The sequence below is a fragment of the Gallus gallus genome, chromosome 12, assembly GCF_016699485.2.
Source record: "Gallus gallus isolate bGalGal1 chromosome 12, bGalGal1.mat.broiler.GRCg7b, whole genome shotgun sequence".
NCBI lineage: Eukaryota > Metazoa > Chordata > Aves > Galliformes > Phasianidae > Gallus > Gallus gallus.
In genome coordinates, this window is record NC_052543.1 from 16452731 (window position 1) to 16470782 (window position 18052).

An 18052-nucleotide genomic window follows, 5' to 3' on the forward strand; every position below is an offset into this window, starting at 1 on the left:
TTTTCACAAATGTGTTTAATTAATAACGCTCACTGACTGCACAGTTTCAATTCATAAATACAAAGTTGTAAAAAACAAACAAACAAAATAACCTCTCCTATGTGTAATTCTTATTGCTATATTTGATTCTAATGGCTGCTTCTTAATACACCAAACGTGGAGATCAGCTCAATTGGACCAGTTGCCAAACAAGAACTCTTACCCACAAGGTAATGCTGAGCAGAGTGCACATCCCTCTCTATCTTACAGCTTCTTCTTGCAAAAGGAGATAAATTAATCTTTGGTAGAACAGTAAAGCAAACCAAAACACCTCAATTAATACAAACATTTACAGATTAACACGGTTAATATTCACATTTGTGCCATAAAACAAAATCCATTTGTTTCCTGTAAATTAAAGAAAATAGATGGCCTAAGGAGCCTGGACAGCTTGAAAGTATGAGGGACAGAATGTCTTCCTTTGCACTGAAGTGAACAGCACTTCTGATCTGAGCCTCTATAGGTGCAGGCCTAACATCTCCCGAAGTATGAGGGATGGATCAGGTTAGGCAAACGGGTTAGAAAGAATTTGTGACTTTTGTCATGGATGTACAGAGAGAGATCATACAGTGAAAAGATTATAATCATCATCCCTTCTTAAATCAATAGGAGGTGGGGGGGTTCACAGGGCTTCTTACTGCAAATACTCTGAATTCTAGCCTGAACCAGGGCTCTTTGGAAGTCACCACACTTTAAACACAACATAATCTCACCCAGGGTCAGACCCATATAAATGCATCTCTTCAGTTGCCCATTCAGTGAATACTTTGCTATTTACTTTAGCAGGATGTGTGCTGCTGTCAGTGCAAGAGCAGATTACACAGCCCATTAGGATAATGCTGTGCAACTCCTTCATCTCCTGGGACAAAGACAAGGAGGAAATCTTCATACGATAGGAATGTCTCAAAAAAGAAAATTGAAAACACATTTCACCAAGGCAGTATTCCTCCATCTCAAAAAAGCAGCATACAATGTTTGTGCACGTTTGCATTAAACTACAAATAGTTCAGAGAAACCCAAAGTGTTGTATCTTAACAGGAATGAATATGGTCTGATTGGAAAAAAAAAAAAAGAGTGGCCAAATAACTTTTTAAAGAAAAAAACCAATGAATGAAAATCACAACCAAGCAAAAAGTAATGAATGGCACATTCAGCAGTCAGGGCAACTGTGTTTCCTCATTTTCAGTAGCAATAGCCCAATGAGAAGCATTCAATTCAAGAGGACCACCACGCGTAGTGTTTCTGCAGGGCCTCCTGCAGTCCTCCTCACTCAGACACCTCACCACACTGCCAGTGACAAACGTAAGGCTGCATTTAATGTCTCCCACGTCGGCCTTCAAAGGCATGGTGCTCTCTGTGTGCTGGGGGAGAGAGAAGGGGAAAGACGTACAGAGAACATAAATTCTGCCAAGGAGTTGAAAAAGATGATCAGAAGATAACAGTGTCCAAGCAGCCCATGAAGACACAGCGTGCTGAGGAATCTTTGGGAATGCACTACTTAAATACACATTTAAATAGAGCCTAAAGAAAGAGATCTCTTCAATTCCCAAAGTTATAATTTCAGTGCCACGAGAGATGCTGCATTTCCAAATAGCTGATGAGGAACCAGAGAGGTTATTCCCAGGGAAATATCCCAGCAGCACTTTGTCTCTCTAACAAAGGTGGAGATCAGCCAGAAGAAAATACTCACGTTTGTAAAACACGGCTCTGAAAGAGGTGTGAGGCAGAAGTTTATGTATCTTTTCTAACACTTTTGCTTCACTTGCTAAGGAGGCATTCCCATTCCAGACTTGTACAACGTCTTCACGGTCACGAACGCTGATGCTCACCCCTATGACTTCATCATCTGCAGAGCACAGGAAGCATCATTAAAAACTACTTTAAGTGAGACGTGTCTAATTCAATACTTATGTGTTGTGAAAGCGCCCAAAAGTTGAACAAACTGAAGCAATAAAAGAGCAATCTCCAATGAAGAGAATACCCATGTTCAAACCAGACAAAACAGTTATCAGAAAGAAACAAACACTGTCTTTATAGAAACTATTGTACTACGTAAACATTACCTCATAGTGGCTTTAATGAAGTGCCATAAGATCATTCATCTTTAATATCACTTCTATCCTTGCCTAGGAGGGAATCAAGAGCCCACGAGGGCTAATAGGAGCATCTGCCCAGTTTGTTTTCTTCCAACTGTGACAGTACAAACGATGGTATAGAAGCATAGTTTGGAGTTCCAGAGTTGTGGCACTGTAGAATTTAACACCAACCATTTAAACGCTGGCTAAGAGGTGTTTGCAGCCCTGATAACCACCCAGGAACACAGGCTGGTGAGCTGGGGACCAGAGGCAGCTCTGTGCTGCAACACCAGAATGCCTCATCCTCCTCCTCCTGGCAATCATACGGACACGACAGCAGCAATCACTTCCAAGTTACCTGCAGCACAGCAGTCTGTGAACTGCTCTCCAACAGTTGCTAGCAGGAGCTCTTTCCAAACTGCTGCCTAAGAAGAAGAAGAAGAAGAAGTAGTAGTAGTTACTTTTGCCCTATTATCTCAATTTAAACGTCCCCTTTGTTAGCTCAGTTTTGAGTGCATTCTCATACTCAGGTCATCCAGACAAAAAAAGAGGATTTGTAGCAAGTACACATTGTGTCATATAATTCCTTCAATACAGCTGGAACAATAATTTAGACCTTGAAAATAAAAACTGATAAAAATGTATTTTAGAAAGAAAAATTGTTTAATATTTAAACTACAAATTTACCTTCACTATGTCCATGTCTCACTGCACATGAATTCACCCCAAAATTTCCCATGATAAAAGACCCTAAGGCTTTAATTGTGATCATTTGTTCCTGTGGAAAAGAATCACTGTCTGTGCTAAAAAAAAAAGTGCCAAAAAAACCCTACCAGTAATGAGATGGATGTATATTTAAGCATCACATCTGATTTGCCTTGCCTATGAAATAAGCCTGTCTTTCAACAGTACGAATGCTCACTAGGGAGTTCAAATAAGGGGGAACAGCTATGTGCCAGTTTTCTTTGGCTCTGTTAGATCAGATACACTCTTACTTCCTTTTGACATTTGTTATCACCTAAGACAAAGCCCATACAAAACTTGGAATGCCTCCGGACCAACACATACAGTAATATGCTCCAAGGTGGGCACTTTGAGTGACAGAATATATATATATATTATATATATATAATATATATATTCTTTCTTATATATATATATATTCTTTCTTTATATCTGTATATATAGATAGATATTTTTTCTTTATATCTATTCTTTATATATATATATATATAAAAAGAATACGTCAACATCTGTATTTGACTGTATCACCATCATATATGCTGCCTTTAAAGAATGCCTTTTCTGCTGTTTGAGATTAACTTGAGTTTTAGCGCTATTAAAAAGAAACAGCAACCGGACACGCTGAGGTTAAAGCAAAAAGCAAGCAGCTATGAAGACAACAAACCAATAAACTGCTTCTAGGAGTTTCTAAGCACTGCTATACCATCTTTGGGAACACAGAGGGCTGCACATTTCTGTAACTCATTATCATCTCATCCTATATAACATATAGTCAGGCTATGGGAAGAACTGATGCTCTAGAGATGGGACAGCATGCGGGGTGATGTCCTTGCCAGTGACCAGCCCAGACATGAATGTGGGATGACCATGCACTGTCATTACCAGGCTCAGTGCTCACTACCGAGTTGTCCTAACAGCCTCATGGGTAGGAAGCACTTCATCCAGTAGTTAGCAGGATCAGGCTTATGAGGATCTAAAAAGTATTAGTTTTCATATTAAAAACCAGCATACGGAAGCGTCACTGTACACATGCAACAACATTTAAGTGTCAGTATTTTGACAGTCAGTTGTTCATACCACTAGAAAGACTGATTTCCTCAGAAGAACTGCCTTTCCCTCCCACCCTCACCAAGCTTTGCTCAAGCATATCAGCTTTTCCAGCAAGGGCTGTACAAGATAGTTCTTCCTGGCCAAAGAGATGCTGTGGGGGGTTGCGATGGTTAGAAGCACAGAGCCAAAATGGAGAAATGGGCATGGGTTATTATTTATGCTATTTACAAAAGTACTAAAAATTGAGTCAGGTTCTCTTTCAATTAAACCTTTCAGAGGCGACTAGGGGTATTTATCATTTGAGATATCAGAAAGTATTCTTGTCTCAAGAAGCGGTGGTCATTCAGCCTCTGAAACACGTGGCTTCTCTGAGCTCCCTCAATTCACCACCCAGCAATGCAGCTGCCAGAATCATTTGTCACCTCTGACCATCTTCACACCTTGGATTATAATAGAGAAAATAACATTTCAGAGCCTTTTGTGATCACTTGGGATTGGAGGGAAGAAAGCTGCAATTCACATATGGAAGAAAGTCCACAGGCAAAACCAATTAGCTTTTGGCTGAAGTTTCAAGTACCATCTTTCAGCATCTAAGGCCTTCCTCAAGGCTGTCACATTGCTCTTACACTTCATGCTCACTGTTTGAAGGTCTGACCCAGCCCCCCCATGACAGCTTGCAGGGAAAGTCACTCAGCACACATTTGATAGGGGCACAACGTCCAGCACACAGTCACTTGTTTCAGCAGGGACAGAACAACGACGTGCCTGAACAGATCTCATCTTTTGTGTTTCCAAATTTCTAAAAGAAAACTAAACCAGTGCAGTTTCACAAGAGGTACGCAAGGTGATCGACAACCCACTCTTGTCAAAGGGGATGACACCACTCTTCTCCTCTCCTTTACCCCATATACTCAACAAAAAAACTCCCCTGGCTACACAGTCGTATTACAGATAAGCACAAAAGGCTTTTTATGACATCACAAGCAGCCTGATAAGCAGCAGAGCCATCACAGGAGGGATCAGGAAAAGAGACTGAGTGAGGAGAGCATTACTGAGGTTCTGGCTATAGTCAGGAAGAGATGTTTGTATATTTTGAGTGCCTGTAGGCAAACCAAGTCTTGTGGACACAGTTGGGTAGAAAATACCGTGTTTGCCAGATGGAAATGGAATAGAATGCTGCAGCTTTCATTTGATTTGTAATACATCCACAAACGTGACTGAAAGTGAGAAATACTCAATCATCTGAAAAGAAACTTTTGCTCACTATCTTAAAGCAAAACATCATAGACTTAAATGGTGTTTGGTTGTAACTTTGGGCAACGTCAAACCCAGAGAAGGTTTTGCAACAGCTACTTTGCATGGAACTTAAAGAAACCCCTTATTAAATATTTCTAAATAAAGAGTCAGTATTACATACCGTACTTTCTTTAGCGACCTTCATTTTCCATATACCTCCCTTGGCATTGCTTTCCTCTTCCCTGGTTATGGGAAATAGATCAGTAAAATAAGCACTGAAATGCACATCCAGATAAACCTATGTCTGGGGGTTAATTTTCCCGGAAAATTCCCGTTTGAAATGCAATTACCGACTCTGGGTAGCATGACTCAAGTTATGACTTCTGACATCAGATATAATTCCTTCATTGTTCATATGAACTGCATCTCTCAACACTTAATCTCTCTCCTAAGGTTTGTGTGTTGGAAAATATATACGTTTTCCCTGGCTACAGACGGGCTTTGAAGTGGCTGCACACTGCATGGGAACAAACCACAAAGCAATTTCAAGTCTTACTATGGTAACCTTTTATTTTGGAAAAACTCAGGCATATTTCCACAGGAGCAGCTTATTACTCTCCAGTTTACCCAGTTTAATTAAAATAGAAAAAAAAAAGAAAACAAAAAAGCCATGAGCACACTTCATTTCAGCTTTGTGACAGCCAGAAATCAATTGCCCTATTCTTACAAAATAAAAAAAATATATAGAAAAAGAAATGCAGCCCGAAGCTTGTCTGGGTTACCGATGGCACCCACCTCCTGCAATCCCTTTCTGAAATGCAGCACCTACATTTACTTGGATGGCCTTAACACAGATGCAGCACCATCAGGAAAGGACTCTGCATTCTACTCATCTCATAGGGACTTACCAAACCAAAACTAAAACTAGAGGAAAACCAAAATGGTGTTCTCACCCATCCTTCCCAAGTTCCCAAGCACTGCACACAAGGGCCCGGCTGGCTTCTACAGACACAAACCTCTCTGTCTAAGCCAGCTTAGCTATTCTGACCAGTCACAATATTGTTAGAAAACTAACACTGATCTTCACATGCATTTCCCTTTAGAAAATCATTTACACGGGATAGGTCAGAAACCTCCCATAGTAACTCAACATCCAGTTATTGAGGCTATGATCCGGTTAGGAAACCTTAATCCAATCACAATCTGGTGCAAACGATGGCCAAGAGATCAAGTCTCTTCGGTAAATGGCTCAGCTAATTAAGATGTGAAGGAACTGGATCAGGAAGAAGGCATGCTAAACTCAATTTCCGAAAGGAAAACATCAGTGATTCATACATTACTTCATTACCGTCCCACAATCAAGTGGGAATTTGCTGCAATGCATCACTTCATAACACCTTAAATTATTTTTAACCTAAGCCCGTGTGCACATCCTTATGCATACAGCGTGCTTTTGTACAGGTGAGGAACAGTTAAGGACACAGCCATTTGCATCGTGATTACAGCAGCGTCAGTGCAAAGAGAAAAAAGTAATAGAGAATTTGAGATACAAGTAATGTTCTGTGCATTCCCAAACTGGATTTCAAAGCCGCATTCTGATTTCTGAATTGTTAATTCACAATTTCATTTCTTTCTGACCTTTATGGTCCAAAGCGGACAATTAAATTCCAGCCTGCATTGATAATAAAGATTCTCTTTTGAGCTCAACACGACCCCAGGATACTCCTTGCAGCACTCACGTTCTGGCATTGGCTGGCAGCAGAAACACAGCCCTCCTCCTGCCCGTGCCCACCACCCCCCTCCACGCACGCTGTGTCCCTGCCCATTCCCAGCAGCAGCACAGGGCAGCACACTTACCACAGGGGCCGTCTTTCTCCACGCATCAGATGGTAACTGCATCGCAGGGGCAAACTCGTCACGGGAGGGATGTTGTTGTAGACGCTCCAGAAATCCTTCATCGAGCAAACACAAACAGATACTAATTGCATTAAGAGAATGGATTCAGTGCTCATTTACTCCTGCGGTCATTTTCTCTAAAACTATTGTGCACCTTATTGCCAGAGACCCATCGCCTTCTATACTGCAATAAAAAGCTCCAAAGTCAATTGATTGCAACTTCACAGGGGAGGGTGGCGAAGATGCCAATCCTGCTTAAGGTGGAGGTAGGAGGAAGGATACCAATGACCTTCTAAAAGCTACCAAACATCTATCAGTGCACATGACTGTGCCACAGTGCATGGAAAACATATGCTGTAGTTATTTAATTTGCTTCCATATGCTTTAGAGCCAGAGTTACATAGAGGCTTGTCAGAACAAACCAGTACTGAAAACTTTTAAAACATACTAAAATTGTACATACTTATATTAAAGAAAATCTCCACTTTGCATCACTTAGGACTCATCTAAAACTTCACTGGCATCAGCCTGAACTACAGCAAGTAAGCAAAACCGAGCAATAGTTCTGCTGAGCCAAGTGCCCAAACTATAACCCAAATACACTGCCTAGATTCACAATAAAAGGTTTCATGAGACCATGAACCTGAGGTGCACACATTGGTGCTGGAATGGGGGAGAATGAAAGGACCCAGGATCCATCAGCTCACTTTCCAGCTTTTCTGCTGGAAAAAGCAGAGGCTGTGATGCATTTGGGTGGATAAAAGTCACTAACAGCAGCAATGAGCAACAGGGAGGGAAGGGTAAAGAGATCCCAATTCCCTTTCTTCTTTATCCAACAGTTGGGATGAAGAAAGGCCTTTAAAGACTTGTATTGCACCGACACGCAGAGATGTAACACTGAGCATTAGGACAACTAATTAAGCATTAGTTCATCTAACATTTAATCATTAGCACAACTTTAGAAACAAAGATTGCAACGCTATATGGTAAAATTCCACAGCCCTTGGCTATTCTCTCTAAAAGCCATTACCCTTCACTAGCAGAGAAGGAAAAGTCACTCCAGTTTCCCTCCCGCACTCCCCTGCTGCCTCCCTGCACTCCTGGTCCCAAACCCCGGGTCTGCAAAGAGCCTCCATGCCCTGTGCCAGCCGCAGACAGCCTCGTCCAGCACCTCCTACACGCAGGCTGCCTCTCGGTGCTGCTGCTGGAGACAACATCACACACAGCGCAGTGATGACAGCCACTGCTGAGGAAGCCCAACGGAAGCCATCCATAGCTCATTGCCATCAGCACGATTTCAGAGACTTCATGAACTGAGCATCACGGTAAGACAAACACTAATCCTCTGAATTTCACACTGACTCTGGTATTAAAAGAGAAACCTGATTTACTTGCAAGAGATGCCCACTGATTGGCACCAACAGATGACACAGACATGCAGAATTCCCCATTGCTATGAGTACTCCGTGATGTAAGAGCACTTTAATGCAAGACAGCTTGATGGAAGTATCAGAAGAATTCATGCTCAAGGGAGAGAGAAAAATGAGCACAGGCTGCAATACTGAGCCTTTGTGTAATGATTTACTGCATTCAAACTTTGAGAAAAGACAGAAGACACGTTGGCAATCACCACGTGTAACAGAGCAGGACAGGCACCAGTGGAAGCTCTGCAAATGGCAGAGTGGGCATGCCTGCTCTCAGGGGGTCCTTCCAGCCCCTTTTCTGGTTGGCAAAGCCAAGGGCAATTCAAACAGCAACTAAAGGACCCCACGCACAGCCAAGAGGTACATTTCCCACCAAGGGGAAGCAAAGCCAAGCGTGTCTGACCCAGATGGGTGTTCGGGTAACTTCATACCTTACGTTCAGTGTTTCCGGCATGCAATTGCTGTGGCAAAGCTGTACCTCACCTGCACTGTTTGTACTCTGTAAATCTTCTTCAGGTTTGAGGCACATTCAGCTGCTGTGGTACCAGGCAGGGACCTTGCGGGGAAGAAACAAAGAAAAGCAAAGATGTCCAATTCAAGCATCGCGTCTCCCAGCAAACTCCTCCGTAGCCGCACTTCGCACAGCCCCGACCCGCCTCCGACGTGCCCGGCTGCCCTCCCGGCTCCGCACCTCGGGAAGCGCCGCTCGCGTTCACTGCGGTCGCGGCGCGGCGCCGCCCCGTCCCACCGCCAGGTGGCAGCGTGTCCCGAACCGCACCGCGCCTACCGCCGCGGCGACTGGAGTGCGGACAGACCCCTCCCGACACGGCCAGCACGGGGCAGCGCGCCGATAACCGCCGGGTGCGAGGCTGAGTGATGGGCGTGGCAAAAACACAGAGCGTTCCGTGCCTGAATTTCTGCTGTGAGCTCAACTGGATGTTATTGGGGAAAAAAAGGGGGAGGAAGAGAGGAAGAGAGGAAGAGAGGAAGAGAGGAAGAGAGGAAGAGAGGAAGAGAGGAAGAGAGGAAGAGAGGAAGAGAGGAAGAGAGGAAGAGAGGAAGAGAGGAAGAGAGGAAGAGAGGAAGAGAGGAAGAGAGGAAGAGAGGAAGAGAGGAAGAGAGGAAGAGAGGAAGAGAGGAAGAGAGGAAGAGAGGAAGAGAGGAAGAGAGGAAGAGAGGAAGAGAGGAAGAGAGGAAGAGAGGAAGAGAGGAAGAGAGGAAGAGAGGAAGAGAGGAAGAGAGGAAGAGAGGAAGAGAGGAAGAGAGGAAGAGAGGAAGAGAGGAAGAGAGGAAGAGAGGAAGAGAGGAAGAGAGGAAGAGAGGAAGAGAGGAAGAGAGGAAGAGAGGAAGAGAGGAAGAGAGGAAGAGAGGAAGAGAGGAAGAGAGGAAGAGAGGAAGAGAGGAAGAGAGGAAGAGAGGAAGAGAGGAAGAGAGGAAGAGAGGAAGAGAGGAAGAGAGGAAGAGAGGAAGAGAGGAAGAGAGGAAGAGAGGAAGAGAGGAAGAGAGGAAGAGAGGAAGAGAGGAAGAGAGGAAGAGAGGAAGAGAGGAAGAGAGGAAGAGAGGAAGAGAGGAAGAGAGGAAGAGAATCTATATGGCTCATGAATGACAAAAGCACATACGACTGTCCATAAATGGGGAAAATCCAAGCTAACTTTGCTCCTTCATGTCTCACACCACTGACCAAGAAATGATCCACGTCTTGTCACCAGCCTGCAAATCTCAGAGCCTCCACTGCCTGGGGGTAACTGTGCAGTACCACGGCCCAGTGAAGCTGTGTGTCCCACAGAGGTGCCCAAGGCATGCTGGATGGGGACACGGGCAGGGGTTGGAACTGCATGATCTTTAATGCCTCTTCCAACCCAACCATTCAGTGATTCTACAGCATCTCCCCTCCACATGCTCACACTGACACTGCTCTGAGGTGCTGCCATGGTAAGGGCTGCTCTTTTAAAAACAGATTATCTGCTCCGTAACAACAGCTTTCAGAGGTTATCCGTGTAATCACAGCAGTCAGGTAGCTATTTAATGCCACTTTCAAGATTAGCTAAAAATGAAAGATACAGTATTCCACTCCCAGGCCATAAGGTGGTTCATTTTGGTGTTGCAGATCACATCATTCCTCTGGAGAAGCATTATCAGCTGGGAAAAAAAAAAGAAAAAACCACCCACCCAATCATCAAATCATTGGTTTTGGAAGTTAAGGCGAAGGACTGTTCATTTATTCCTATTCCTAAGCTAGGAACAGTCAGGTGGTTGTGCACCTTGCTGAAAGGCTCCATACACGGGATAGGAAGCTTTGTTTAAGGGTCAGTATTTGCAGGTTTTTATGGAGTTTTTCCACTTTGGATAATTTTACTGCTATCAACAATAGAACTGAGCTGATACACCACACTGAACTTCCGATTACCACCACTGTGAACAATTAGTTTTGAATTAACTCAACAAGCATTGCAAATCGCCATAAGCAGGAGGGAACGGCCCGGCCAGCCGTGCCAGGAGCAGCAGCTGGACACAGAAAGCTCTGCTGGAGATGGGCATTAATGGGTTGGTGGTCCACCGGACTTGCCCATCTGGATTCCCTGTGGAGAGCCTGCCCATGAAATATCCAGCGGCTCTCCCATCTGCCCACTCTGTGCTCTATGGCTCCCAACACTTTCCTGTACCTTCTGAATATTCTGGGGGGGGACATTTCAGTGCTATTCATATTCAACATTTCAGGGTTGCCCGAGCAGATCAGACCCACCACCCCACATCTCATAGGGCTGTTTGGTCAAAGCAGAGCACGGAAACAGGAATAACCACCCAAAATGAGCCCTGCTGCCAGCTTCATGGGCTGCTCCTTCGTTATTCCAGCAAGAATAGAGAACAAGAGACACAAAGATAAATTCCATTGTTCTACCCGTGAATAAACCTCCAGGTGGTTGTGCTGATGTTAATGCTTAACGCTGAACTGTAGCTCTTCTGTTTCCCTGCACAGAACCAAGGATAGGAGTTGTTTTCAGACGTGCTCACACTGCCCTTTGTTTCCCAGTGGGAATCAATCCCCGCCTCTCATCGGAGCCTTAAAAACCACCGAGCACTTCTGGAGACACCACTGTCAGTGTTCAGCCACCAATGGCTTTGCTACAAATAAGCAAAATATTTACTTACAGAACATAAGCTCAAAAACACGCTGTGGCAACTAAATAAATCCAGCAATCCATTCTGAACGCAGACAAAGACTGATTTCAAGCCATCAAAGCCTGTCAAAATGCATTTACTGGGTTGAACGTTTTTACAGTATTAACCATCATTTTTCATTGTAAGCCACCTACTCATGAGCTTTAATAGATGAAATAGATGATTCTCGATAAATAGGATTTTGCTATAGGGAAAAAGGGAAATTATTAAGCTTAGTTTCAAATATTTGATGTGCTCAGTTATAACAATTCCCAATTATGATGGAAACGGCTCGGTTCTCAGAATTTATCTGCTAAACCATACCTATATGGATCTCATCAGTGTAACCTGGGGAGAGAAAAAGCAGTGTATAAGGATACATTTACCCACAAATGTTTACTCCTTCCTCCAGTTGTCTGTAAACATTACTTTACATGTAACAACACTTATTAGCACATTTTTCCTCTGAAAGTTACACAAAAGTTGAGCCACTGTTACAACAGAAACAAAATGACCCAAAAAGCACTGCTGGAGCAAAGCGAGAAGAAAAGCAGTTGGGCCAAAGCCTTGCAGTGCAACCTGCACTGCTGTGCACACACACACACACACACACACACACACAGCCACTGACTGGAGTGCATCTTTGATAGAGTTTATCTAGAAATGAGACTTCTGCAGCGGGCTCTTGGGTGAGCTCTGTTCCATTTCTGGTAGCACTGATTTGTACAGAAGGGTGCTGGTGTTCTCCTGCTGTTGGCTGGCAGTGGCATGATAGCAAAGCTGTCAGCTCAGGTGCACTCTGATCTTCCAAAGATGCTTTTTTGCAAGGATGTGCATCATCTCCACCCCTGCAAGCACACACATGTTGGACCAAGAACTGCTGCTGCCAAAACCCACAGCTTTCCATGGGGAGGCTGAACAGAGCAGGCAGGTAGCAGCCCTGCTACCTTTCAGTTTGGAAGGGAAGGACCTACCTAGCATAGCTGTAAGCATATAAGGGCACACTGAACCAAGCAGGCTGTTTGCATCACACCCATACATAAGCATCGAAAAACAAAATCAGTTTCACCTCCTATATATTTACACAGATATACAACCCCAGCTCCCGTTAAGGGATGGTTTCAAGTTGCCAGCCTGCCCTGTCATCCATGACATCTGAGCCTTTTGCCATTTCACTTCAATTCCCACTTGTGCAATCTTCACATTGAATACACTGTCCAATACGAATATAATGACCAGATTTCTAATCCTTGCTTTTACATCATCACATTTGGTGAGGCATAATCACGGTGCTGTGTGTATATATACATACATACATATATCAACCTACAGTATTGTAAAAACCAGAAATGCAACCTTTCATTTAAAAGGCAGAACCCCACACCAATCCCTCCCTGTGACAAGCAGGCATGTGATGAGCCACCAGCAGGAATCTGCTTCCCAGAGTGACACCAAAGGCATCTGCAGGCCCTGGTGACACTGCCCAGGCCTCCAACGTCACCAGGGCACTGCACACAAAGCACTGTAGAGACATCATGCTGGTATGAGCTTGGGAACCTGCAGATCTTGACCTTGAAGCACCTGAAGAGTTAAAGAAGGAAATCTAATTTCTTTCAGCAGAAGGAAAAAAAGCCACTTCTCTGTCTCACATGAAGCGTCTGCCTATGAGTCTTTCTATGTCATACACGAGATCCTGCTTGTCAGAGTGCCAAATTCTGATCTCCCAAACACTCCCATTGCTCTCATTTTCCTAAAGCACACAAAAGGTCAGGTATGCGATGGGTGACCTGCCTGGTGGATGAGGAAAAGGCTGTCAACACAGCCTACCTAGACTTCAGCAAAGCCTTTGACACTGTCCCCCATGGCCTTCTCCTGGGGAAGCTGCAGCCCATGGCCTGGATGGGGGCACTCTTTGCTGGTAAGGAGCTGGCTGGAGGGCTGGGTCCAGAGAGCAGTGCTGAATGGAGTTACATCCAGCTGGTGGGCGGTCACATATGGTGCACCCCAGGGGTTGGTGTTGGGGCCTATTCTGTTTAATATCTTTATTGCTGATCTGGATGAGGAGATTGAGTGCACCCCCTTCTCCAAAACAGCAGTCAGGCTGCCCAGGGAGGGGTGCAGTTACTGTCCCCACAGGTGTTCAAGGCGAGGACAGACATGGTGCTAAGGGACATGGCTAGCAGGCAATATCCATGATAGGAGGACAGTTGGACTGGATGATCTTAGAGGTCTTTTCCAACCTTAACGAATCTATGATTTATCACCAGATGCACCATGCACCAGGCAAGCTATGATAAAAATGAGTCCACTGAGCCCAGGTGAATCACTGATATCACCAGCTGCTATAGGAAGTGCTGCTTTCTGGATATATATTTCAAGTGTGACTTAATAAAAAGACACACATTGGTGGTGTTGGAACACAAGCCATCTCTCTCACTAGAGTATAACAGAACAATACACATCTCCACACACCCATCCCAACTTGTATTTACCCTCCAGGGTCACTTCCTCCTGCATGTCAGCCCAAATACCAGGTAACACACAGCTGCAGCCAAAACCAACACCATCTCATAGCTAAGAGCACTGCTCCATTCCAGGTGTTACTGAGGTATAATAACAATGCCCAGCTGCACTCCATGGTGTGTTCATCCTATATGAGCCCAAGCAATACCTCATCAGCAAATCCATGCAGGTGCACCAATAACATTACAGACCCTGTAGTGACACAGCAACCTCCGCACACTGCAGTTCTTGGCCATGCAATAAAACATATCTCGTGTGTGCTTATAATTGCCTTAGATATGTATTTTAAGGCATGGAACACCTTTTCTGTTTTGTTTTCATCCCTGTTCCCTGCCATCATTCCATTACTGTTGGTGGTAAACATAACTGAGTGTTGTGTGTATGTATGACTAAAGACATGCAGACCCCAGTACCACTTATATACATATATATATATGGTTTAATAAGATAAGGAAGAACAACACTACCTGATCAAATGTACTTAGAAGGAGTCAGAATGACAAATAAAGTAAGATCATGAATTCTAAGACTCTAAAATATAGCAGAATCAAGACATAAGGGAAACAAATAAATCATGATACACCTCAGTAACTTGAAGTGGCCTTTAACTTCCAGCAGTGGCTGTATAGCCGGGCTGCTCCTCCCTGCCTGGCTTGTGGACATGGCACACCTGCATGGCAGCTTCGGCAGCACACAGCAGTGTTTAAGAGTAACCAAACTGAAAGCACAGCTTAGACCCTGACCCTGCCTGCAACCAAGTCAGGAGGTCAGAAATAACTGCTGGGGCTACTTGTAAGACTTGATTTGCAGGACCTGAGATCACCTGCACGCTTCCAGTGGTTCCATGCCATCTACAGAGATATTTGAGTTGGAAAGGCCATCCAGTCCAACTGCCCTGCAAGGAACATGCTCCATTTCTCTGTCACTGCATTTAAAAGATACAAACTGAAGGAGCAGAGCTTCGCAGCGTGAGAAAGGGCCTTCAGAGCAGAGGAATGCTCTTGAGCAAGGGGAGAGAAGAAGCAACAGAAACAGAAAACGGGAATACAGAAGATTAACGAGACAACAAATGCACAGCAGAGCAAGATAAACAAATAGGGCAGGACCGAAGCTTTCTGTTTCGGTTTCCAATGCGGTATATGCAGCACGGCGGAGCACTCCGTGACCGCTGGAGATGGGAGATAAAACTTCAGGCGCACGAACTGCGGTACGCACGGAGGCACAGCGCTGCGATAACGCACTTTCGCTCACCCTCATAACTGTTCGATCCCACCCGGGGGAGCCCCGCGGCCGGGGCGGGCACGAAGGGTTCCGGCCCTACGGCCGTAACTGCTAAAATTGGGGCTCAGAGATCGCCCGCACCGACGTGCGGTTGTTAAAGGACAACAGAAGCGGCTCGTCAAGTGGCTGCGTGAAATAACGTGAAATAACAGCCCCGCAACCCAGCCCGCTACACCAAAAGTTCTCCTACATGCGGCACACGACCCGACCCCCGCCGTCCCACCGACAAGCCAGAAGGAGCAGCCATTTACCCCCAGCCGCCCCGCCCCGCTCACTTGTCGAGCCAGAAGGTCCACGCCGAGTGCAGCGGCAGCCCCGGGGCTTCGGCCCCCTCCTCGTCACCGCCCCGTGATCGCGGGGGCTCCGGGCCCGGGGCGCTCAGCTCCATGTCCTGCCCGGCCGGGCCCGCAGTACCGCCCCCGAGGGATGGGGCGGGACGGGGGAGGGCGCGGGGTGGGGACCTGGGATGGCCAAGTCCAACCCCCGGCTGCTCCGAGCGACATCACTCGACCCCCGACCTATCGCCGTGCGGACGCTCCGTGAGCTCCGGCAGCTCGGGATGGTGCCCACGGCCCCCCTCCCTCCCCCGGCACGGCTTTCCAGACCTGAAGAGGTTAATTCGTTTCTTCTCATCTTCTCCACCACCTGTTTAATTTGCGTGCTTGTTTAAAGGGAGGTGTTTCTCACAATCCAGCATAGGCATGTGCTTAAAAGGCTCACGTTATTTTTATAATAGTGTTTTTTTTTAAATTTTTTTAATTAAGATTCTCCCCAGTGGGACTGTATGCAGTAGTAAAGTTAAACACCCACATAAGCAATAGCAGGATCAAAGACCATGAATCACATGGGATTCTTTGCTAGCACCGTTAGTAGGATGAATAATTTTATATGTGCTCCTTCCTAAAAGAAGATTCTAATGGAGCTGCGCTGCTGCAAAGCAATGAAATGTGGCAGTAAGGAAGGGCAGAGATCACCCATGGAAAGCAATCTGTGCAGTGACAGTGAAGAAACAAAAAAAGTTAATGATTCTGTTGTGCAGATGGAAAATGCTAACTGCTCAGCCAAATTAAATAAGGTCTGGAAAACCAGTTGCACCATCTCCTGCAATTTAATTTACTGCCCTTTAAATAGAAGGCAAGATAATGACTGGGAGAGCTCGGAGTCTGAAATTCATTGGTGTGCCCACCCCGAGCGTGCTCTCTGTTTTAACAGTGAGCCCATCCAAGATATTAATCCTGAGCAAAGTGCTGCAATAGATGGCTCTATCTGGGCACAGCAGCCTGGGTTTGCTCAGGAGAGATGAAGGAGAGTAGGAGAGCACCGATTTGCTGTGACCTAAAGGGGCACCACTCTCCTCTGGGCCACCAACAGCCCTCTCACATGTGATGTTTTTATTGTCTCTCTGCTGAGGCTGCTGGTGAAGTGTTAATTTTCTTCTATGCTGCACAGCCCCTCTGGAACTAAGGCCAGAGCCAGCAGCACGCGTTACAAACACCAAACCCCTCTGAAAGCCACCTCTGATGGGACCCACACACTTCAGCAGAAGCCTCCAGATCCCATCACCAGAGAGCTGCTCATCCTCTGGAACATTACAGCTGAGGCTGAAAACAAACGATTTTGTTGCAAACAACCCGAGCTGTAAGGAACAATATCAAAGCACAACCCCCACGCTTCCAACACAGAGCAAATACCAGGCAGCACAGCCTGTGTCATTATGCCAAACGAGACATGTAAACCTCCGCTTATTTCTTGTTTACAGCAGTAAATAGCAGGCTTCGCAGGGGCACAAGGTGCGTCATGGGAATCTCAGATAACAGTAAATTAATCTGGTTCGGGAGGAAGGGCAATCACAGGATGCATTGAATTAGCACGTACATCCTACACCTACAGAGATTTCTAAGAAGTCGTGACACAGAGGCAGGAACACATCTCCTGAGGGGGATCTCACAAGGAGAAACGAAGGTGAGAGCGTCCTGATCCTGCTCAGCCTCCTTGCACCGAACAAAACCAATTCAGAGATTAGGAGTCCCAGGAAATCGCTAGCGCTTTGAGAGAGAGATTTATAGGCTTTAATTAACAACGCATTTCATTGATATTTGCCACTTATCCAGAATGTTCACCTTTAAAGCAGCCCTGCTGATGCCATCTCCTGTGCCTCTGCGCCTTCCCCCAGCAGATTTGCAACATGCAAACTGTGTTAGGGTGCAACTCCGTGCTCCAAGGCAGTGCAAAGACGGGGTGACCACAGCTCACCACTGCAGAAGGTCCAGAAAAAAAAAGGGATTTTCTGCCATGAGAAGTTCTTACACAGCAGAACTGGGTGGCTAAGGGGAGTCAGCAGGTAGGTCAGCTCAGCTGATTGCAGACTGGTAACAGCTGAATTTTCCCAGCCAAGCGCTGGCAAGGTGGATTGGGAAGAAAGAAAACAAACAAACAAACAACAAACAAACAAATAGGTGAGGTGAAGTGGGAGGTACAATTCTGGCCCATCCTGCATGTTCCTAGCACTGCTTTCCTGCACCCAGTTTTAAGCACCTCTTTGCTGTAAGGGACCAAGTGCTTTTGCATGGAGCTGAAAAGCGGCTGGAAAAAACACTGTAACTCCTTCCGTGGTCTTGACATTTA

At 45.4% G+C, this 18052-nt stretch overlaps 1 protein-coding gene across 5 annotated transcripts in view; it reads right to left on the minus strand.

Moving 5' to 3' along the window:
• The window catches only part of EIF4E3 (eukaryotic translation initiation factor 4E family member 3), a 27121-nt gene continuing 9069 nt past the window's right edge, over positions 1 to 18052 (minus strand). Inside the window, exons 1-7 of one of the 5 annotated variants that reach the window (XM_003642027.6) lie at positions 15703 to 15855; positions 8948 to 9020; positions 7002 to 7096; positions 5326 to 5386; positions 2473 to 2539; positions 1730 to 1885; positions 1 to 1400 (exon numbers count right to left, since the gene is read on the minus strand). In XM_003642027.6, the coding sequence (XP_003642075.1) occupies positions 1354 to 1400; positions 1730 to 1885; positions 2473 to 2539; positions 5326 to 5386; positions 7002 to 7096; positions 8948 to 9020; positions 15703 to 15815 (612 nt within the window). In that variant the 5' untranslated portion in view covers positions 15816 to 15855 and the 3' untranslated portion in view covers positions 1 to 1353. Of the gene's footprint in view, positions 1401 to 1729; positions 1886 to 2472; positions 2540 to 5325; positions 5387 to 7001; positions 7123 to 8895; positions 9021 to 15678; positions 15856 to 18052 lie in introns of those variants that run through there. The other 4 variants (XM_046900016.1, XM_004944690.4, XM_046900015.1 and 1 more) reach the window with 4 other exon arrangements.